This window comes from Mesocricetus auratus, unplaced genomic scaffold, assembly GCF_017639785.1.
Source record: "Mesocricetus auratus isolate SY011 unplaced genomic scaffold, BCM_Maur_2.0 Super-Scaffold_100023, whole genome shotgun sequence".
Taxonomy (NCBI): domain Eukaryota; kingdom Metazoa; phylum Chordata; class Mammalia; order Rodentia; family Cricetidae; genus Mesocricetus; species Mesocricetus auratus.
Genome location: NW_024429204.1, coordinates 216,757 through 240,155, shown reverse-complemented (window position 1 = coordinate 240,155; position 23,399 = coordinate 216,757). Strand labels below are relative to the sequence as shown.

At 45.8% G+C, this 23,399-nt stretch overlaps 1 protein-coding gene across 1 annotated transcript in view; it reads right to left on the bottom strand.

Annotated features, from left to right (window-relative positions):
- Positions 1-23,090, bottom strand: part of Ptdss1 (phosphatidylserine synthase 1) — a 46,807-nt gene extending 23,717 nt beyond the window's left edge. The window contains exons 1-4 of the mRNA XM_040730616.1: positions 22,760-23,090; positions 11,726-11,817; positions 5,233-5,277; positions 2,537-2,661 (exon numbers count right to left, since the gene is read on the bottom strand). Coding sequence (XP_040586550.1) covers positions 2,537-2,661; positions 5,233-5,277; positions 11,726-11,817; positions 22,760-22,938 — 441 coding nt within the window. The 5' untranslated portion in view covers positions 22,939-23,090. The remainder of the gene's footprint in view (positions 1-2,536; positions 2,662-5,232; positions 5,278-11,725; positions 11,818-22,759) is intronic.
- Positions 23,091-23,399: the final 309 nt, after the last annotated feature.

Here is a 23,399-nt window from a genome sequence, read left to right as displayed (position 1 = left end):
CATCTGTCTTAGTCAGGGGTTCTATTGCTGTGAAGAGATACCATGACCAGGGCAACTCTTACAAAGAAAACATTTATTTGGGGGTGGCTTTCCTACAATTTCAGAAGTTCAGTCCATTATCACCATGGCAGGGAACATGCAGGAAGACTGGAGAAACAGCTAAGAGTCCTACATCTTGCAGGCAACAGGAAGCAAACCGAGACACTGGGCATATCCTGAGCATAGTAAACCTCAAAACCCGCCCCCCCACAGCGACACACTTCCTCCAGCAAGGCCACACCCACTCCAATAAAGTCACAGCTCCTAAAATTGCCACTCCCCATGATACTCTGGGGGCCAATTATATTCAAACTACCACACCATCCCAGCCTAGTGCTGGCTGGTTAGGTGTTTGAGGAGCTCAACTGAGGAACTGTCTTTATTAGACTGTGGGATATTTTCTGTATTAGGAGGCCTAGTGCATCGTGAGAAGTACTATTCCTGGGCAGGTCCTGGGCTGTGTAAGAAGCAAGTTGAGCAAACCAAGGGAGCAAGCCAGTCAGTAACCAGCATTCCATGGCTCCAACCTCTGCTGTTGCTTGAGTTCGTGCCCTGTTGTCCTTCAATGATCAACTGTAACTGGGACACGAAAGCCAAAGGAACCCTTGTTTTTGCTTTCATCGTGAAACTCAGCAAAGTTAACATTCACAAGTGTCATCCCAAGAAAGTTCTAGCCATTCTGTGATGGTGATTATTTCCTGATCTTTTAATCCCTTTGTTATTTCTTAATTCCCAGAGCAAATGTCTGTGCCCCAAATGCCTATTCTTTTCTCCAGAACACCACCAGCTTTTCCTTCAACCTGCACTGGATAGCAGGCATTCAAAACACTAGATGAGAAGGTCACAGTAAGAAACAACAGCTACTTGACTTTGGTTTTAGCCCCTGGCGCCCTTGCAGGTTCCTGAGGTGAAAGGGTACCGAGCGCATCTTTTGTACGAATGGTCTTTCAACTCTTTCAGAGGGAGTTCCCTAAGGCCTTGGAAATCCCAGAATGTCTGGAGTGTCTCTTACTCTAATGAGGCAACACTTGGTGGCTCCAGGATGGGAGCTCAGCACTCTAAAGACAAAAGAAGTATTAGAGGCCAGATTTCCAGTCCCACCCTGCATCCTGTGACAAAACCGTCATGCAAGCCGCTCCACTGTAGGGGCTTGGAGAGTGGCACATTTGCATGCTAGGACTTTGGTACACCTTACCTCTAAAGGGACCGAGGTTAGTGCATTTGGAACCCTGCCAGCCCTCAAGCCAAGTACCTTTTCTCTGGCTATTAATCCATATCCCTTTAAATGAACTGGTAAAAGGCGTCTCTGAGTCCTGCAGGCTGAAGTCATGAAGACAGGGCAATGCTCCTATGTGTGGCTGCCTATTCGGAAGCACGCGTGGCAGTAGAGACTTGTGACTCACATGGAATACAGACCGTCCTGAGGACTGGCTTCTTGGCTATGGGAACTAACAGCTCATGGAGGTAGTGTTGCTGGCGTCAGAGGAGCCGGGGAACTGAATAACGTAGGCAAAGCCTACATCGCAGAAGCGATCGCTGTGGCCGGGCGGTGGTGGTGCACGCCTTTAATCCCAGCACTCAGGAGGCAGAGGCAGGCGGATCCCTGTGAGTTCGAGGCCGGGCTGGACTGATAGCCTCCAAAACAATACAGAGAAACCCTGTCTCGTAAAAACCAAAAAAAAAGAAATGATCGCTGTGAGCATAAAGGAAAAAATGCTGACTTTTCCTCCCAAATAAATAGTCTTATCAATAAAAGAAAGCCTAAGACTACAAAGGGTTCACGTATGTGTGTTCTAAACAGGTAACAAATGAAATCTGACCCTTTATGCAAGCAGGTAGAAGACTACAGCACCAGGCTGCAGGCACAATAGCAGAGATACTAAGCATGACCCTGACAGGTACAGTAGGAGCCAACGAGATAGATCCGTGTATGCCAAGCACTGCGCAGGCCTTCTGGGATTCATAGCCATCACTACTTTGTTCAATAGTAAGCCCTCCCCATCTACCACACACATTACCATTTCACCTTGCAGAACAGGTAAGTGACACAAGCAGAATTCAGGACCAAGGCCACGTGGTGGGTGTGTGTGTGCTGTGTGTATGCTTCTTAGCATATGCCCTTGTTTCATGAGAGGTTTTCGTTTTCCTGGGTGACATCGCTTTGGTAAAATCTACACAATGGTGCCCCCTGAGATCCAGTTTTTAGCTGCACACCCAGGAAATAAGGAAAGGGATCAGCTTAAGATGTGGACTCTGCTGGGCGTTGGTGGCATACACCTTTAATCCCAGCACTTGGTAGGCAGAGGCAGGCGGATCTCTGTGAGTTCGAGACCAGCCTGGTCTACAGAGCGAGTTCCAGGACAGCCTCCAAAACAATACAGAGAAATCCTGTCTTGAAAAAACAAAACAAACAAACAAACAAAAAAAGATGCGGACTCATCTTTCCTACACCCAGAACACAACCAAGTTCACAACTGGGCCACTAACAAGTACATACCATGATGTCTGCTTCTCTTGTGGCGTATCGCAGATTGGGATCTAGCCAGTACATTAGGGATTTAACCTGCTCGAAGTTCAGGAAAAGGAGAAATACCAAGAAGAGGAAGTACAGCACGCTGAGGCCTGATGGAAACAAAACAAGGTCGCGTTTAGGAAAGACACGCATTGGATAGACCCAGTGGCTGGGAGTTACGGGAGGCATACATATCACAATGTAGCCTTCTAGGAATCTATCATAGCCAGGTATTTTTCTTTGGTGAGAGGATCTGACACGAAGTCCTAATTCAGGTTGAGAGGGATTCCTGTCTCTGAAGAAATGCTACTTAAGCGAAGCCTTGAAGGATCAGCAGTCAGCTGATATGAAGTAGAGAGCGGCCATGAAAATGGGTCCCTGAAGAGAACTACCTCACTGTGAGGCTGAGGTGATGGGGAGGGGGAGGCTGTGAGGCTGAGGTAATGGAGAGGGGGAAGCTGTGAGGCTGGGGTGAATGCTGGTAGTGGAATACATTAACAGACACTTACGTGACAAGATTAGGGGACAAGGCAGGGCTTTCTGATTTTCCTCCCAAGGTCAATGGGGGAAAAAATGAATGAAACAATGTTTTATGAAGGTGAATGAGTGGACTGCAGGAGGGTCACACTTTCATATTCTATCTGAGACTTATCCTTCAAATTAGCCGTGACAAGTATTATTTTCTGTGACAAGTATTATTTTCTTGTCACATCTATCACAATTGCTATCCTAAAGAAACAAACTCCATGTCATTCAAAAAAGTAAAGCTAGCCAGGCAGTGGCGGTGTACAACTCTGATCCTATTACTCAGGAGGCAGAGGCAGGGAGATCTCTGTGAGTTTGAGGCCAGCCTGGTCTTCAGAGCGAGCTCCAGAACAGCCTCCAAAGCTACAGAGAGAAACCCTGTCTCAAAAAAAAAAAAAAAATCAACCAAACAACAAAAAAGCAAAGCCACTAACACACTGCAAGTCAAAGGCTTGTATGTTACTTTTCCAAAGATTTGACAACTCCCCCTAACCCCGCCACTAGAGGGAGCTGTCATTTCTTCTGTCAAGCCTGCTGGAATTAGATCAGTGAATCACAAATTTGGCCTAGCTCTCATCTCCAAATAGCCACCCCAGAGAAGAGGATGTGTGTATTTGGGATGAATACGTGACGAGGGCTACAGCCCCAGGGCTTCTAACTTGACCCCTCTCTGTTCACCAAGGGCACTGAGGCCCCCCGTAGAACAGGCCCAACCCAGCCACACATCCCAGGGCTAAGGAACATAAGTTTTCTGATCCATGACAACTACCTTGGGGGACTGCTCCCAATATCCTTTATATTATATACCACACTTCTGAGCCTGCCATGAGGTCACCTCTGCAGCCTCCTGAGCTAAGGCCTGGCTCCCCCACTGTGCATCCAAATTTTAGACTGAGTCACTCCCTCAGGCCTTTCCTCATTATTCCAGTGGAATCACCAGTCACTGTCTCCTCACCTAGTTTTAATTAGCTAACGCTCAGTTACAGTTTATAGTTTTTGACTATCGATTACTTTAATAGTTTGCTCCCTGTAGCGTCCTCTGGTCCTTGGCTGGAGGAGGGGCTCCCAAGGACAAGGTCTTATTTGTCTTCTTCTCCTGGAGAGCCCCCGGCTCTTCAAATCTGTCACATACTCAGTGAATAGAGCTGGTATAAAACTTCACGTGTAAATTCAAAATGGTAAAGAGTTGCTGGGTGTGGCAGTGCACGCCTTTAATCCCGACACTTGGGAATCTCTACGGGTTCAAGGCCAGCTTGATTTACATAGTGAGATACAGGACAGCCAGGGCTACACAGCTCTGTCTCAAAACAGCAGAACAAAGATGAAGAGTTAACTTTACCAGCTGAAGGATGTAAGGCGGGCAGCTTTAGTAAAATAACCTCTTACATTTCCAAATATGGTTACACCTCCTTAACCTACAATAATTTATTGCAAGTCTTACTTAGGCAAGATTAACACACTAAGTATTAACATTTTATTTTACACTCATTCAGGTCATTTGACTTTCTGGATGACAGAATCAAGTAAAAATAAGATTCAATATTTATATACTTAATAACAAACTTCAGACCAAATGAGGGATCTGTCTTCCAGAAGAAGTTTCTAGTTTCCAAATTCCTAGAAACTAAATTGCTGGGCTTCCGCAGATACTAACGAGATTAATGTGCTCTTAGCATAAACGTGAGCTTGCATTGGTAAAGGAAAACAAGTCAGAAAATTGGGGCATTTGCTGAAGCCAAGCTCTGTATACACTAAGAAACAAAAGTATTAGAAGCAGGCACATGGAACAAATATGGTACCTATGTATAGGAATTTATGCTAACAGCAACCATTTTTTTTAATCAAAGAATCTTAGTAACATTTTCGTATTAGGTACACTAAAAAGTTGGATTTTTGTTTGTTTGTTTTTAAGCTATGATATTAAACCACTACCATGATACACAGACAAAAGATTTTGTTTGCCTTGTTTTTGTTTTTTTGACACAGGGATTGCCTGTATAGCCTTGGCTGCCCTGGAACTTGCTCTGTAGACCAGGCTGGCCTTGAACTCACAGAGACCTGCCTGTCTCTGCCTCCCGAGTGCTGGAACTAAAGGTGTGCACCACAACTGCCAGGCAGGAAAAGAAAGTAGATTGTCATCTACTAACGGGACTCACCGAAAACCATTCGCCATAAGGCTGGATGAGGTCGAGTAAATGGACCTGCAAAGATAGGAAGGACATGAAGTTAGAATAAACTGGATTGAGCCACAAAAGAAAACTCTGTTGATCTGCATACAGGGAACAGTAAGAAAGGCTCTCCGCTGTTAATTTTTTTTTTTTTTTTTTTTTTATGAGACAGGGTTTCTCTGTATTGTTTCGGAGGCTATCGGTCCAGCCCGGCCTCGAACTCACAGAGATCGCCTGCCTCTGCCTCCCGAGTGCTGGGATTAAAGGCGTGCGTCACCACCGCCCGGCTCCGCTGTTAATTTTTATTTTCTCTCCCCACGCCTTTTCAAGCAGCCCTCTTAACCTTGGAAAACTGCAGAATTATGAACCCAACCTGCCGAGAGGGACATGCCAGGCACGTAAGCACAGGCTCTGCCTTCAGTTGCCCTGTGCCGGAACTGACTTCAGGAGCTTGTAACAAAACAGGGAAGGATTCACAGCTATCCTCCGTGTTTCTCGGGCTCCAGATAGCAGGGGCAGCAGTGGTTAAGCGGCACCCTCATCTGGGAACTGAGGGTCATGGCAATGATGGTTCCAGTAGGGTTCAATGTAGAAGTAGCAGAGTACAACCTCGTTTTGTTTGTTTAGTATCCATTGCTCAAAACAATCATGCCAAGTAGGTTTTGTGAGCGGGTTTGGGGAACAGCAAGATGAGGAAACAGGCTTAGAATGATGAAGTAATCTGCCTCCAGTCACACAGCCTGCCAATAGTATAATCAGGTCTGGAGTCGCTGAGAGGTCACAGAGTCTGAGGGGAGGCCTTTATTACAGAATATACCCAGGGCCCAGAAAAGCCAGAAGAGCCACTGGAAGGTCCTCTTCTAAGAAGTCTCATAACTAACTAACTGCAGGTTCAGATGGGCTCCATCTGACCTCAGGGATGGGGTGTTTTAGTTAAAATTCAACTTGCACTTGATGATCCTTTGCTATCCTGGGATAGAGGTAGAACTTAAAAGCTTCCAGGTTTTGTTGTTGTTTGTCTGCTAAAGGAAAAACAAAGAAGAATGGAGAAGAGAAAAGGAGGAGATGGCAGGGTATGGTAGACATCATACCCTCTCCTTCCCTGGCCTTCCAAGGGTTCTTATACTACACCTCCCTGTAGAATGATGCCTCCCTACAGGACTAGGAAGAAGCCTAGGAACTGAAACCACACGCACGCACGCACGCGCATTGTCAAAGGGATTCTGGCGAAGTGTCTCACCCCTCTCCTCTTTAACTCGAGTGCATGCTAAACCAGCAGAGGTAATTCTAGTCCCCTGAGACTTTTCAGTCAGCATACACCTATTGGACATCTATATGCCCACTGGACTCAGTGTGTTATAAATCCCTGTCCTCGGGACTGGGCAGGAGAAGTACATGCCTCAATTCTAGCCCAAAAGACTGGAGAACAAGTAGGAATTTTTCAAGCTCAGTGTCATGGCACAAGCCTATCATCTAAGAGCACTGGAAGCTGAGGCAAGAGGGTTAGGAGTTCAAGGCCAGCCTGAGCTACATAACTAGACTATGTCTCAAAAATCAAAAACAGGAGGCTAGGGAGGTAGCTTAGTGGGTAGCCATTTGTTAGGCAGATGTGAAGGCCTGAGTCAAAGCCCAGAAAGCATACATTTATAATCCCAGGGTTCCAATGCTGAGATGGAAGGCAGAGGCAGAGGAGTCTCCAGAAGCTCACAAGCCACATGCCCTGACAAACAACAAAGAGACCAATAAACACCCAAGCTTATCACTGACCATAGCATACACGTCCCTGCACCCACCCACATCAACATGAGCACATACATACCATCATACACAACGATGATTAAAAATCACAAACAGGTTGCTTCACTCCTAACAACATAGAAAACCATCCAAGCTCACTCAGCTGCTGCTGGACAATACTTGCCCTGGGTGTCAGCTTAAGACCATCTTGGTAGAGAGGCCCAGGGATAACTGCTCACAAGGACACAGAAGGGATGAAGAATGTGGTTCTCTACAGCCACTTGCTGCATTATCCAAGCTCAAGGGGCCTCTCTGAACTCAACGTTATGTAAGAGAGTAATCAATTTCCTCATCCTTTAAGCTATTTAAGGGTTTTCTGGTACGCGAGCTATTCAGAGTCTACAAATAGAATCACAGAGCCCTGTCCATGAAAGAAGACCAAAACTACCACACTGATGTCATATCCTGAATTCACACATGCTCGAAGCACATGGTCATGAACAAACATAGACTTATATACGAGCATTTGGAGCAGCCTTTAAAAGGTCAAGGACAAATGCCTATGAAGTCCCCAAAACAGAACCATTCTGGGTACGCCATCCTCTTGAAGGCATGCCCCCAGATGTCTTTGAAGGAAAACACGAGTTTGGGACTCCCATCTTCACGTTCGTTTTCATTAATTTATTTGGGAACATGTGACAAGGGTGGAGAGCACAGAGAATAAGGTAACAACTGATTGGGAAGTCCTGCGTATATGTCAATAAAGCACTGTTGGCCAATAGGGAAGCAAGATAGGTGGGACTAGGAGTCCAGGAGGACTCTGGGTAGGAGAAACACAGGGAGTCACCATGTAGCCCGCCAGAGAAGATGTCCGGAACTTTTCTCCGGTAAGAGAAATACTTAGATTAACAACTATGGGGTAAATACTTAAGTCAGAGCTAGCCAGGAAGAAACAAGCAAGGCCAACAGCTTCATAATTAATACAGCGTCTTGTGTGTTATTTGGGGACTACAACTTGGCAGAGCCCAGGCGACTGGTAGGGAAAAACCAAAGCGGCTGGCAAGGAAAAAGCTTCTCTCTACAAACAACAGTCTTGTAGTAGATAATCTACTTGAAAATGTGCCCCTCCCAGGAAGGCCGGCAATCTGAAAGCTGGAGCTGAGAGAAAGGATACAAAGCCCTCTGAAAGGACCACCTGAAGCTATTTCTAAAGCATTCTTCCACAGGGAAAAATGAACTTTTACCACCTATGTAATGTGTGAACCAGTGACCTTTACAAAACAAATTACGTAAACACGTATGCTGTGCAAGCATGGTTCCAAGAGAATCATCCCCACTGCCTGCCTGGCTGATGCTATGGTTTGATATGGTTTGTCCCCTGGATGCTCTAGAAATGCATGCTGAACTCCGACTGCTGCCTTGGTTGACTGCGGCTGAGGTGGTGCTGGGAGGAGGGGCCTTTAAGAGGTGTTTGGGTGATCAAATGCAACTCTTTAGTTAGTCAGGTTAATGTTAATTCTCATGGGTTTGACTAAGTTCTTGTTCTCACAAGCCTGGGTTATTTATCTGAAGGGCAGTCAGTGCCTGTTTTCTCTCTTAACAGGGAGGCTCAGAGCAATCTCCTGGCTTCTTCCAATCATAGACTACCTTCACCTGCCTCCAACATCCAAAGCATGCAATGTGTAGGTCAACCAAGCCCACGCTATGGGAAAAGAAAGGCTGGCGGGAAGGAACGGAAACAGAAGGAAGGGGAAGCATATTACAGTCGGGTGAAGGCCCCACATCGTGCACCTAATAGGAGAGATGGCTGCAGCAAGGACCAGGCAGATAGGGCTGGCAGGCGACCTCAGGTGATGACCCCAGTGGTCACAAGTTTCAGCTTTCTCATCTATAAACTGAGCGGGCTGAACTAGATGAGCTCTGGACTGGTGTTCCTCTCTTCACCTGGAGTCTAGAGTCTGCATGGTTTGGCTAAGAATAAGGTAATGCATAGGGACCAATGGCACAGGTTTACCTTCCCAAATGAAATCAAGACCACAGTCCCATGATGAAAGAGGGCTTCAATGGAAAATGGAGGAAAACCCACAAGTCGCACCAATTACTTCCAAGAGATTTAATCCCTCCACTTCCAAGCCTTTGGCATCTGTGAAAGAAACCCCAGTGCCCAGTTACTGAAGAAGCACCAGGAAAGACACTTGCAAATCAGGGCTGTTGAGACTCACCTAGAATTTCCAGAAAGCTCTGGGCTCAAAATAACCGGAAAACAAACAAATGTGCCTTCAACTCATGAAAAAGTGATCACTGTGAAAGCTGTATTTTTATACCATTTTTGATGAGAACATTAGTCTCACAGTACAGGGGAGACACTCACATTGGCTACTTCTGCAGCATTCCAACACGGCGCCCTTGAAGGAAACAAGGGGCTGTATGACCAAGAGCTCCTTCTCAGCTTAAAATCTGAAGACCTTAAATGATGCATAGATGGAGGAAAATGAAAGCTCGCAGCGCCAAGAAGACATTTGATAACGTGTGTATATGGGGGGGGGTTGTTCTTAGCAAATTTTACAACAAGGTCAATAATATAAAACTTGTCTTCCTATCCTAGTTAACTACGAATAATTATAACCATCAATCATCAAGAAAAAGTATTATATCTGCTTAAGGTTTGTAGGTTTGCATACAGTGTAAGATTTCCACTTAAGGTAAATTCAATTTAAAAGTTGAAGTTGGGTCTTGAGAGATGGCTCAGCAGGTAGAGAAGCTGTCCCCAAAGTACGAGGACCAGATTTCAGATCCCCAGCACCCACACAGCTGCCTGCCCTGCATGATGGTCCACCTGTAATCCCAGCAGAAGTGGTAAAGTCAGAGCATCCCTGGAGGAATTGGCGACCTCTAGGTTCGACTGAGAGGCCTACCTCAATACATAAGATGGATACTGAGCCAAGAAAACAGCTGGTGCTGACCTCTGGCCTCCACTCCACACACATACAGTTGTGAATGTACACACACAAGCACACATACCACACAAATGAGAACAAATGCAGGCTAAAATGTTAGGAAAGCTCAACTTAGCTCCCAATTAACAGGTCACTTACAATTCCTTCTTGAAGAAACTAGGCGTTGTGGGTTTACTGTCTTGACTTCTATGCTACCAGCAAAAACTACCATAACTTTATAAAGCACAGTGCTACAACTGGAGAAGCAAAACAACAAAACACAATTTAACTGCCACCACCTTGGGAGACCTGAGGGCCCTTGCCACAGACCATGTCTGACAGCATCCAGTGACATTCAGAATGAGATTCCTCTGCCATACATGGCAATGTATAGAAGCATGGGAGTCTGCGTGCTGAGTACATCTTGAAGGATGACATTTTAAATCTGGGGAGACCCATGGAGCATAACCCGTAAGGAAGACGGCAGAAAAATCTCAGAGAAAAGTACATACGCTGAGCATTTAGAAAAGGGTACAGAGGCAGGCGGATCTCTGTGAGTTCGAGGCCAGGCTGGACCGACAGTCTCAAAAACAATACAGAGAAACCCTGTCTCAAAAAAAACAAAAAAACAAAAAAAAGAAAGAAAGAAAGAAAAGGGTACAGAGGACAAGCACTGAATAGTTTAGGAAGGAGATGTGGAAAGGGACTAGGAACAAAATACAGCAGCTTATTTATAAGGAACACGTCAGAGGGAAGGTGTGAGCTAATCGGACGCACGGAAGAAAGGTTTTTGCTTCTTTCTCTAACCCTGACAGAGCAGGTCTGTAACCATCAAATGTCTGCCTGGTCCAAATCCACAATCAGCAAAGATAACTATGACAGCAGATGGCAAATTGTGTAAGCAGTAAACACGAATTGGAGCTACTGCTGTCTTTGGGGGGGGGACACGACCGACAGGAACTGAGTGCTACACAGCTGGTAACAATGAAAAACCATCAAGGAAAAGAACAGTTGAGCAGGGCATGGTAGTCTACTCCTGTAATTGCTTGTGATTCCAGCACTCAGGAGACCACGGTAGGAAGCTCAACCAGTCAAGGTCACCCTGTGCTGTATAGTCATTTCCAGACAGCCTTAGAATACACAGAGAGATCTTGTGCCACACCTCCCCACACCCTGCCAAAAAAGCACAAAGTTACAGAGAACTTAGCATTCTTCACAATTTGCTGGTGGTTTGGCTCCCAGAGGCGCATGCGTCAGGAGATCGATTCCAGTGTGGGAATATTAAAAGTTAGCGGACGCTGTAGGAGGCAGGATCTAGTGGGAGGTCACTGAGTGCTGCCCTCAAAATGAATAGTGCAGTTCTCTCAGGACCCTGGTTATCATCAAAGGGTCATTATAAAATATCAAACTCAGTCTTAGTAGGTAGGGTCCCCTGGGCCCCTTCTTGCACGAAATTCTATCATGAGACAACGCATCATGATGCCAAGACAAGAAGCGTCACCAAAGCCCCATATATTTTGTTACAGCAATAAAAAACAAAACAAAACAAGCCAACCCATGCGTTTAACATTATTAATTAGTTCTCTCTCTCACAATATCTTCCTGTCATCCCCATCACACAGCAGAAAAACTGAAACACATTTAAGGACAGTAGGGGCCACAGAGCTGAGAGGAGGCAGAACAGGCAATCTGCCTGCTGAGCCTGTGCCCATGACTGCTACACAAAACCCATCTTATAAACGACTTGCATCTCAAAAAGTCAGAGGGGCATGGCGTCCAGAACTACAACAGATCAGAGCATCACTCACCATTGGGGAAGGCTAGCACGCTGATGATGAGAAAGAAGAAAATTACTGAGAGGATGCCTCTCCAGATGTTGTCTTCAGGAACAGAGTCATCCCTGAAAATAGAACACACGGAGAATTCATTCTCAGATCTAAACAGGAAACCAAAAAGCAGTACACTTTCCACAGTCTAATACCCAGAGACTGCAGATTTTCTTTTGCTGAAGTCACTACACGCAGTTTACGAGTCAGTGTCACTTCCTAAAGCCAACAACTCTCATAATAAAGACCAGTTCTTACAGGAAAGGCTTCTGGAGGCTGAATGTATAGCTCAGGAGTGCTGTGCTCATCTCCACCACCAAAATTATATAAATAAACCCGATCATCTTAAGCACCAACTTACATTCTACTCAGACATGCATCTGAGACCCACTGTTCTTCAAACACAAAAACAAAACCCCAGGATGTCAAAGCACAAGGTTTTGTTTTTGAGAAATGCCTTTTGATGATAAAAATAACAAAAGATGCGCTTCGTTGCCCAGGAAGTGGCAAGAAAAATTTCAAAAACTCAGAATGGAACAAGAAATCACCAACCAGGAAGGCAGCAATGTAACAAGATTATATCAACTACTCTTGAAAATGGGAAGCTGAGGACCTATAGAATGTAGGGAGGGGGCTGGAGAGATGGCTCAGAGGTTAAGAGCACTGGCTGCTCTTCCAGAGGTCCTGAGTTCAGTTCCCAGCAACCACATGGTGGCTCACAACCATCTGTAATGAGATCTGGTACCCTCTTCTGATCTGCAGAAATATATGAAGGCAGAACACTGTATACATAATAAATAAACAAATCTTAAAAAAAAAAAGAATGTAGGAAGAGGCATGAAAGCCTGTAACAAGAAAGGGACCAGTAAAAAAGAAAATCAACAGGGGAGAAAAGAAATCACAAGATTTAAGATCAGTACAGACGCAGAATGATAAAGAAGGAAATGCTACCCTTCCTCCCATGCATGGCCTCTCTAACACCACTTCCCTATCACCCCAGCGATTGGACTGGCACCTTTGGAGGTTGATGTGTTCCCTGAAAGGTTCAGGCATTACACTGGCCTGCCCTGTTACCTGGCAGGATGCACTCAGGCAGCTCTCTGGCCAGCCCAGAGTTCTGTGAGAACCATGCAGATGCAAAGGACCCCTTTAAAGGACTGACCCCTGCCCATCTCTCTCTCGCTCCCCTCTCTATCTCCCCTCCCTCTCTCCCTCTCCCCTCTCCCTCCCTCCCTCCCTCCCTCCCTCCCTCCCTCCCTCCCTCCCTCCCTCCCTCCCTCCCTCCCTCCCTCCCTCTCTCTCTCTCTCTCTCTCAGGCCAGCCTGGTCTACAGAGTGAGTTCCAGGACACCCTCCAAAGCCACAGAGAAACCCTGTCTTGGAAAAAAAAAAAGGAAGGAAGAAAGAAAAGCGAATGTAAAGGAGGAAACAGAAATGTAAGAAGGAGGTTTCCTGAATTATTGATAATTTCTGAGAAGCTTGGGAGAAGAAAGCTCAGCACTGCAGATTTTAAGACGCAGAATGAGTAGGCAGAAAGTGGATGACATGAAGTAGAATGGAAGGAGATATTTTAAAGACTGGGAGACAAGCAGCAAGCAACTAAAATTGGTTAAAAAGAAGCTGCATTTATGCTGTGCAGTGGTGGGGTACACCTTTAATCCCAACACTGGAGAAGCAGAGGCAGAAACAAGTGGATCTCCGAGTCCAAGGCCAGCCTGGTCTACAAAGTTAGTTCCAGGACAGTCAGGGCTATGCAAATGGCTGTACAGGAGGAACGCAACATCTTCGTTCAGGCCAACGTCCCATTGCCCTTCCTGTGAGATAGTGACGATAGCAGCTCCTCTTTATCAAGCATCTAGTTTGTATAAAGCACTTGACAGGCAGCTAACATTATTGCTAATTCCCACAGACAAATGCAGAATAGATATCGTCAACCACATTTTAAAAATGACACAACTGCTCAGGAAGTTAGAAGATGCAACATGGGCATTGGAACCAGGGCTTGCTAGATCCCAAGGATGACGCTTCTCCTATGCCCAGCTGCTGGGTTTTTCCTGACCCAGGAAGTCCGAGTAATGAGAGAAGCAACAAGTAGGCAGGAAGGACTTTGACAGGCACTCTCTCACTCTACACACACACACACACACACACACACACACACACACACACACACACACACACTACAAGTTAAACTCGAGGCTAAAATTAATCACTAGTTCCAAGAAAGGGGGGGGGGGATTCCATAACTTTACTTCAAAATATTGTTTGTTATTAGAAAATAAGGGGGGAGTCTACTAAAGAGATTTGACTAATTAAAAACAAGCCAACCACCTCATAGTGGAAACATTTTCCTGAACTACAGCACAACACACAGAAACCATGCGCAAATAACAGACCAGCAAAGCAAAAAAGTGGAGGAGGCCAAATCAGCAGTGAGTGCCAAGGAGATCCAAACTTGAGGAAGGGACCTGTGTGTGGCTCCTATGAAGACAACGGGCTGAGTGTTCTAACCCGGAAAGCGTTCCTTCAGAAATCAACTAACAAAGCATAACAGCCACAGCAACATCAAATGAAAGTGGGAAAAAGGGTTGTGAGTGAGTTACCATTGGGCAGGGAATGAAAGACACTCATGGGAAGAGATGGACAAATTAAACTAACACCAAGAGACCACTTTTATCTGACGAAACAAGGGAGGCTATGAAGAAATAGGTAAGCAGGCACCCTGTGCATTAATTCCATTTGTATGAAAATATACCATGTGTGTCCTGTGGCTCAGCTATTCCACTCTGGGTATCTCTGCTTCAGACACTCTCTTGTGAATGTGAAGTGACATGTGTACTTGACTGTTAATTGCCAATACACACACACACACAGAGACAAAGAGAGAGAGAGAGAGACAGAGACAGAGAGAGACAGAGACAGAGAGACAGAGACAGAGAGACAGAGACAGAGAGAGAGAGAGAGAGAGAGAGAGAGATAGAGAGAGAGAGAGATTCACAAAAGACTGGACACAAGATAGACAGTTACCAAAGAAACCTGATTAAATTACAGTCTAGTCTCATAGCAGAAAACTTACAGCCATAAAAAAGAATGAAAGTGTCTACAAATTAAACTGTTCCATGGAGTTAAAAAGACATCATGAAGTAAAAACAAAACAGTAGAACAGTGGTTTTGATAAGCAATTGTTTGCACAAATAAGGGTTAATATATGTTGGAATATAAGCTATAATGTGTGCTTGTAGCTACCTAAAAATGTCTGTGCACAACCACTCAAGAAACAGGGAAACAGGCTTTATTCAGTGACAGGGTCTGAAAGAGAGGTCCTGGGAGAGACTTTCCCCTACACAAACCTCTGGTATAACCTGGATTTCAAACGATGTGAATAAATGTCTACAGAAACCAGCTAATCAATCTCCATTTTAAAATTATCGACGAGTGAGACGGCTCAGGGGATAAAGGGTTGGTGCAAGCCTGACCTCTGGAGTTCAATCCCCAGTGAGTGACTCCACAAAGATGTGCTCTGATCTGCACATACACAAATATGTATTCTGACCTCAGCACATACATACAGCCCCCCAATGCCACACACACACACACGCATGCATGCACACATACACACAATAATACATTTTTCTTAATTCAAAAATAATTTCTGACTAGTGAAAACACACATCAGCAAAAGAACTTGAGATTAATACTAAGGACATAAAATCAAAGCTGAGTGCAGTAAATCACTCTGGTGAGCTCAGCACTTAGGACACTGATGCAGGGGAGATCGGGAGCTTGAGGCCAACAGGGGATACACAGCAGTTTCAAGTCAGCCTGGGCAACAAAGCAAGCATCCTATCTCAAAATAATAATAATGATAAATCATAACAATAGCAATTGTTATTGGTAATTATTATGATGATGATTAATGATAAAAACAAACCTGTAGCTTTAATTTTCGAGCAACATGACTGGGCAAAACCAAATACGGTCTATTTAATGTCTGAGAGGAAAAAAGGTGATGAAGCAATATTAACAATGGCAGTTCTGTATTTGCCTAATTAGAAAAGATGTTTAAAGACAAGGGGGACTTTAGTGAACTGGAAAAAATCCTAAACAGGAGACTCAGACTCAGTAGTGAGTTTGAAGAGGGGAGAATCTGAGTCTTGTCAGGCCACGGCCCTTCCCTCACAATCTGGCACGCCTCGGGCACAGAGAGGGTGTGGTGTCTCTTGCACTTAGCACAGGTAAGAGTGTGCAAAAGGAACCAAATGCACTGCAGGGATGCCCACCCAGCCTCGTGGTGATCTGAGCACACAAGGCCATACTTCAAGGCCCGCTGTGAGTCCATCTTCTCCAACCGCCAAGTCATGGGGAAATGTAGCCTTGGGTTTCGGTGCACAGACAGTCTCCAGTTATGCGTAACAAGGAACTTGGCTGAAAGGGCCATACTTAGAGATGCCAGCAATCCCACTCAGAGGCGAGAACCGGACTCTATCTATGGCTATCGACTGTGTTCTGTGCCTCACTGATCAAACTACCTGCTCTGTGAGTAAACCGCCTACTCAGCCTTCCGAACACTTAAGGTAGGGGAGGTGATCATAGCTACATCTTACTGATGAATCCTGGTCCCAGGACTGGTCCCAAGCTGTCTCCCGTGTAGGAGTTACACAGTGCAGTGACCAGCCATATAGTTCTCCTAGTTGAAATGCCAGTTTTGTGACCTTAGGCGGTTTATTTAACTTCTCTGTGCCTGTTTCCTCCTCCGCTAATAAAGACTAGTCGCAAGTTCTACCTCATGGGATCCTCATGGGGATTAAATGACTTAGCTGCTACTTAGAGGAATGTAGTACAGAAGGGCCCACTCTCATTAGTCCATGTCTCCACACCCTGCTGTTGTTTCCATTGGCTCCTTCATCTAATTGGTGCTGTGTTGGGGGACTTTGAAATGCAGGTTCGAGGTCAAGGCTTCTCATTCATCATTACATGGGCTTGGGGTGGGGCAAAGTCCTCTTCTCTCTGCTAAACTTGATCTGTGCTGAAGGGCACTGGCCAGGCAATGACAATGCAAAGGAGCCAGCTGTGAATAAGACTGCCATTAAGGTCCCCAAGGCACAGGTCCCATCTGATTCTGTCGAGGGACTTTCCGTGCTCACAGCAGGTTGACAGCAAGCATCTCCAATATAGTGGGGGGTGGGGAGGTGGCAAGAATGTTCTGGATGATATGGCAGAGTGGGTGGGGAATCGGGTAACACGACAGCGATCCCAGCCTAACCTAGAGAGTCCACTGACAGACTTTCCTACCCCCTGCAAAGGGTCAGCTGCAAGGGTCAGCTTGCAAGGGCCTGCTGAGACCACAGTAGGTATTAACAGCCTAGTCAGGCTTGCAAGCACCTCTCAGTGAACATGGGTAAAGTGGTACAGAAACCACCCAGAGAGAGGACAACCAGAGCAGGTAAAGGACAAGTCAGGCGAGCTTTGGGACTCAGATTCTGTGTCAGTTCCATTTCTGACATCTATGGACAACTGGGGTATAGTCTTCCGGAGACTAGGCAACCCCGCTTATTCATGACCTTTAGACAAGGCTTTTATCCAAGGAACCAGAAAGATGACCAGATCTAGTCTTCACCATGACTCCAAAGGCCTCTAGGCTATGTATCCTTATTCTCCTCGGATTTCCTTTGAGTACGTGAATTAGATAAATCATGTCACAACCAAGAATCATCTCTTCAGTGGAAAAATCTAATCCTAAATTACAAGGTAGACCTATGTTAACCAGATGTCGTAGTTTTTTAACAAAGCATTTATTCTATCTTAAAGGAATTTGGGAGCTGAATCAAGAATTACTTGCTCAAAGATCCACTAAAGAACTACTTTCAAGTTTGCATAGGGCGTCCTTCATCCTTTCAATGATGGAAGATGTTGGGCCTTCCAAGGATGAAAGATATTGGGCCCCAACCATTTCACAGGAAACAAATATTGACAGAAAACAATGAGAGTAGCTATAATAAAATACATTGAGAACTATATACAAAAGGCATCCTCTGTGCTTCTTGGAACATCAAGAAAGGTGTTCAGGAAAAGAACCATCCAAATGAGCTGTGAAGGGTGCTGTGTGCTTGATTGTGGGCAAGAGGAGCCAGGAGAGACAGAAGTGAGCCACGGGTGAGCCAGGGAGTTGCCTAAGCCTGAAGGGTATGCTGTGTGCAGACACGGAGGAGCAAAAGTCGAAAAGATAACCTACACCGTGAGGTAGAGCCTCCACACCCAGCTTGTACTTTCCCCAAGTGGTAGGCACATAGCTACCCAACCAGCAGGGGGCAGGCAGGATCACAGTTTTGGCTTAACAAGCAATGAGCCCAAAGGATAGGCCCTTCCAAAGGACTGACCATTTGCTGAGCTAAAGCTTGAACAGCTGAGGCCCAAAAGATCTACTACGGGCCAGGTAAACTCCAGAATAGCAAAGAGTTAGGCTGATTGGCATAGGGATTACTCTGCTGTTGAGCAGCACTGAGCACAAGGCAGACCAAGGAGGCAGACCAAACTGACTGGACAAGTCCTGGCTTTTGAATTTAAATACAGCTGACTCCTGGACACAAATCTAGAGCTCCAAGGATACTATCACAAGATAAACCGTGATGTGTGGAACAGTAAACAAGTATCTGAAAGGACCAACCTGAATTAGCTAAAGAGGAGCCCAAGAGGCAGTAATTCCTTGGTATATAATCTCTTTGGGGTAAGGTACCATTGAAACCAAATAAATATCTGAGTCACCCAAGGGCCTATTCACTGCAGAGACCTCAAAGAAATATATAGCTCTTCCCTTTAATAAGTTTATGATCTCATTAGGGGAATATTAAAAGAAACATTAAAAAAAGAGATAAGTTTAAAAACCTATAAACATGCTTATCTAATTCTAATTGTAAAATGATTCAAATAACTGGGAAAGAGAGATGGTGAGGAGCAATGTTAACTGGCCTTCAAAAGGTTGGTCTGGCTTCAGCTGTGTACTTCTTGAGCCATCAATTAATATTGCTGGTGCAAGAGACACCAAGGTTTCTGTTGTACATAGAGAAAAGAAGATATGATATAGGAAAGCAGGACCAAGACAACCTCATTGGTAGTATTGGGAGGCATTTTCTTTTGGGTCTTTATATTGTTTCGAGGGAGAAATCAGGAAAGCTGAGAGAAACCCCTAGAGAACCTTAAAGAGACCCAGAAATATGGTTCGAGGAAAAATGAAAAAGTAAAATTTCCGAAGTTGGTAAGAGAAATTAAGTAAGAACAGTTACTTAAAAAAAAAAAATCAAACATCTGCCCATTCTTCTGTCGGCTGCCTATCCTCTTAGTTCCATAGCTGGAGAAAACAAGAACAAATGAATCTACGATCGAATAGTTACAGTTATTTGCCATGAGGCAATCTAGACAGGGAACAATTTCTATTTGCAAGTGCCAACAAGGCTGCCAATTCACTACACCTCTTCAGATCGTGGGTAACAATGGCAGAAACTTGTGGGATTGCAATTTTGGGGGTTATTTATTTTGTTTTTGAGACAGGGTCTTACTACTCTGTAGCCTTGGCTGCTGGGAAGTCACTATGTCAAATAATTGCATTTAAAGCAGGGGACAAGAGATTAGGTTTCTTCCATTTATAAGACTTTTCAAGTGAAGATTCAGGGTGGGATACATAAAAGCAACCTTCTAAGAACATGCCCTCAGTGACTATAAGAACCTACCAATAGGCACTATCTCTGAATGATTCTACCATCTCCCAATAGCAAACCCTGTACTTAACTTCCCATCAGTAAGTGCCCTTGAGTGATACTCAACCCAAAGGAACTCTCTAACAGAAGAACTCCTGGACAAACCCAACCTTACCTCAGACTTTTGTTTGAGGTGACAAATCCTTCACATTCCAAAATTCTTGCAGGGTATTCATAGCACATAATCTCACCAGGCACTATTATTACATCCTGGTAATACAAAACTCCCAAAGTATTCTACTCTCTTAGTTAAGTAGGTCTTTGCAAAAACAAACACCAAGACATGTTTTAAAAGTTTGAAAGAATTGCACTGAACATTACCTAAGTATAAGTTCATATAAGGTACGGCAGTCAGTCAGTCATTACAAAAGAGCATAGTGTGAAATTTTTTTCAGTTTAGATGCCATTACTTTTGGGGCTGCAGAGATGGCTCAGTGGTTAAGAACACTCAAGGCTCTCTCCAGAGAACCTGGGCTCAATTGCCAGCAACCACATGGTGTCTCACAACTGTCTGTAACTCCAGTTCCAGAGAATCCAAATCCCTCACACAGACATACAGGCAGGCAAAACAACATAAAAATAAAATAAAAAAACCCCACATTATTCTTGATCTTCCTGGAGCAAAGTTGAGCTATCTTTATAATATCCCATTTACATGGATCGTTAAGTTTTTACAAAAAGTAGATGCTAATAATTCCTACTAATTATGCCTCTAACTTTATGTAAGATAAAATGCATGATTAATCATTCCTCATTGTGTGATTTATTTATGAAATTAGCATAAGAAATAAAATTGTCATAACTTCTGGAAAGGTCCATAGCCCAAGGTTCAGATTATTTTTTTTATTACTTTTGACAAACTGTTAAAATTCGTACTCATTTTTCCCACTTCACTGCCACAACGCATCAACTAGACAGAACACAGCACACACAAAAAAAGAAGATCCCAGAACATTACTTTCTGCCTTAGAAAAGAGAAAGGCAGATCTATTTTGAAATGGCCTACAATAATACTAAAGACATAGGGCTGATTCTCTCTTTTCACCATCTAAAATAAAATAGTATATTTGTTTCTTTCATTTCTAAAGACCCCCCCTCACCATTCTGTCATCTCAAACCCACCTACTAGATGAAGTTAATGTGAAAGAAATAGGTATTTTATACTAAGTCCATATTCCAATGCCTCTACCTTTCCCCCCTCAATTCCAGAACAAAGCATATCCTATTCAGCAACAAACATAATCTAGAAAGCATTATCAGACAATGAAATCATGCTTCTTAACCACTTAACCCAGTGCCAAACAGTGAGCTAAACAAGTACAAAAAAAAAAAAAGGATTAATTCTCATCAAAATCCTACAAGGTATCAATAATACTGACATTTTCACTTTGCATACAGATATGGAAACTGGGGCTTAAGAAATTATGCAGGCATATATTCTATGTGGTAAAATCAGTTGGCATAATGAGTAGTTGAATGTAACCACAATTAGTCTCAGGAGTGAGCCCTCTCCAAAGCTAGAAACTATAGGAGGGGAGGGAGGTCCCAACTGCAAAATATCAGCGGACTTTACGATGATGGTCGTGGCGCCTCTAACAAAGAACAGAGTAACTGTTACCTGCTATTTCTGTCTTTGAGGTGATGCATACCATAAACGTTTGCAATTGAGTCTGTGTTGTACAATGCTGCCCCATGTGAAGCATCACATGCCCTTTGTCTTCCCCTCTACTACGTAACGGAAGCTTCTCCAATACCTGTGACTGGTCAACTATCTCTGCATCTTTCCCCCAGGCTTTGATTGATTATTGCACAAAAATATCAAGAGGAGCTGGGCGTGGCGGTACAAGCCTGTGCTCACAACACTAGGCCAAGGCAGAAGAGTGGGGGTTCAAGGCTAGCCTGGGCTGCCTGCCTAATCCTTTTTCACAAAAATTAAAAGAAGGGGTTGGACACTTGAGAAAGCTGCCATTAATGGGGCAGGTACTCTGCTTAACAGGTTTGCACACGTTTATGTAGTCTTCATACCCTGAGCTGAATACAAACATTTTTATTCGTTCTGCAGGCACAGACCCTCACACTCAGAACAAAATTAAGTAACTCCACTAAAACCACAGCCAATTTTGAAACCAACAGTCTCTCTTGGAAGTCACAATGGTGTGGTGGGTAGGGTATGACTCCCCTCCCTTTAAAAAAAATATAACTTAGACAATATAAATCATAAATAGAAGTGGGGTGTGTGTGCTGTGGGATCCAGTAGCTCCTTGGCTGGGGTCGGGGAGCCACGGGAGCAGCGCCCTTGAAAAGTAAGAACATATGCACCCATTAGAAGTGCTTTGAAGATATGCATATATTTTTAGGGGAATAAGAGCTGTGTTGTGCTGCATACACTATGTGGTTGTTTAGCGTAGTGTTTAGTAGTCTCCAGGTACCACACCATTGCTCAACCTTATCTCTTCTCAGCATGCATGTCAGGAGATGGATGACAGGGCGGGGTCTGCCCCGTGTGATGGGTGATCAGCTATAGTCTATGCAGTGCCCTGGAGCTGGTCGGTACTGGGCTGTGCTTGATGGGAGGTGTGCACTGGGATGCGTGTTGAGGCTGTGGCATAGGGGTGCCATTTGAGATCAGGGGGAAGGTTATGTTAGATGATTGTATGCAATGCATATAAGAGGTGTGGCGTTGGAAAAAACAATGTGATGCACCTCACATGTGCATTGTGTGTGTGTGTGTGTGTGTGTGTGTGTGTGTGTGTGTGTGCCCGGCAAAACTGAATACCAGAGGGGTTCATTGGGAATCTAGTTGTATACCAGGCCTGCGTACGGAGTGGTGTGTGTGTGTGTGTGTGTGTGTGTGTAGTTTGCCCTGAAAGCGGTGCAGTCATGGAATGATTCATGCGGTGTGCTAGGAACCGACCACGGATGAAGTGTGGCGGAGCACAGCGTCCCGGCAGTGACGTGTGGGGGATGATGCAGAGCGAGGGATGTGGGTGACCCGGCTAGGTGACCTGCCCTGAGCTCCTGGTGTGGCCCGAGGCACCGAATGAGAGAGAGGATTTGGAGGCGAGGGGTGGCAGGTGGAAGAAGAGAGTAGGCTGAGAGGACTGCGAGCCGCGCGGCGGGCGGAGGAGCTGCGTGGGCCGCGCGTCCGCGAGCTTGCACGCGCGCGGAGCAGCTACTCGCTTCCCCACCGCCAGTCACACCGGGGGCCACCCTTTCCCGGCTCGGGCGCCCCTGCGCGCGCGCACGGCCGGCCGGGCCCACCTCACCTGGTGAAGGCGAAGTACATGAGGCTGATGATGGTAAAGCTGAGCAGGGTGATCGTGTGCGGCCGGTAGAAGAAGTCTATGGTGATGTCCTCCACTTGCTGCTCGTTGATCATGCGGAAATGCATCCTGTAGTTCACGTCGTCCTTGCTCAGAGTCCGGCTCCCCACGCACGACGCCATGGTCCTTCTCCCCGTCCTGCCGCGGAGGCGGAGGCCCCCGCCCGCGAAGGCTGGGACCCCGGCGAGTGGCAGTGACGGACGGACCGCGGCGGCGGCGGCGGCGGCAGCGGCGGTGGAGCCGCCTGACGCTGGGACCCGGTCTGGCGCCCCGCGCCGGGTGCTAGCAGAGGGAAGGACCGACGCGCGAGGGCGGGGTCGCGGCGGCGCCACCACCGCGGCCCGGGGTCGGGGGAGAGCGCGGCCGCCGGCGGCTGACCCAGGCAGGGCGACATCGCGGAGCGCGCATCCTGCGCCCAGAGTCGCGGGAGCTGGGGGTCCGAGCGACGCGTCGATCGGCCGCGGGGGCCTCCGAGACCCCGGCAGGCTCTCGTCCCCGCCGGCCCCGCGCAGCCGGCGTCCCCTCCAGATCCGCCGCTGATGGTCTCGCCCACTCGGAGCGCAGCTCGCTCACGCGGGTGACG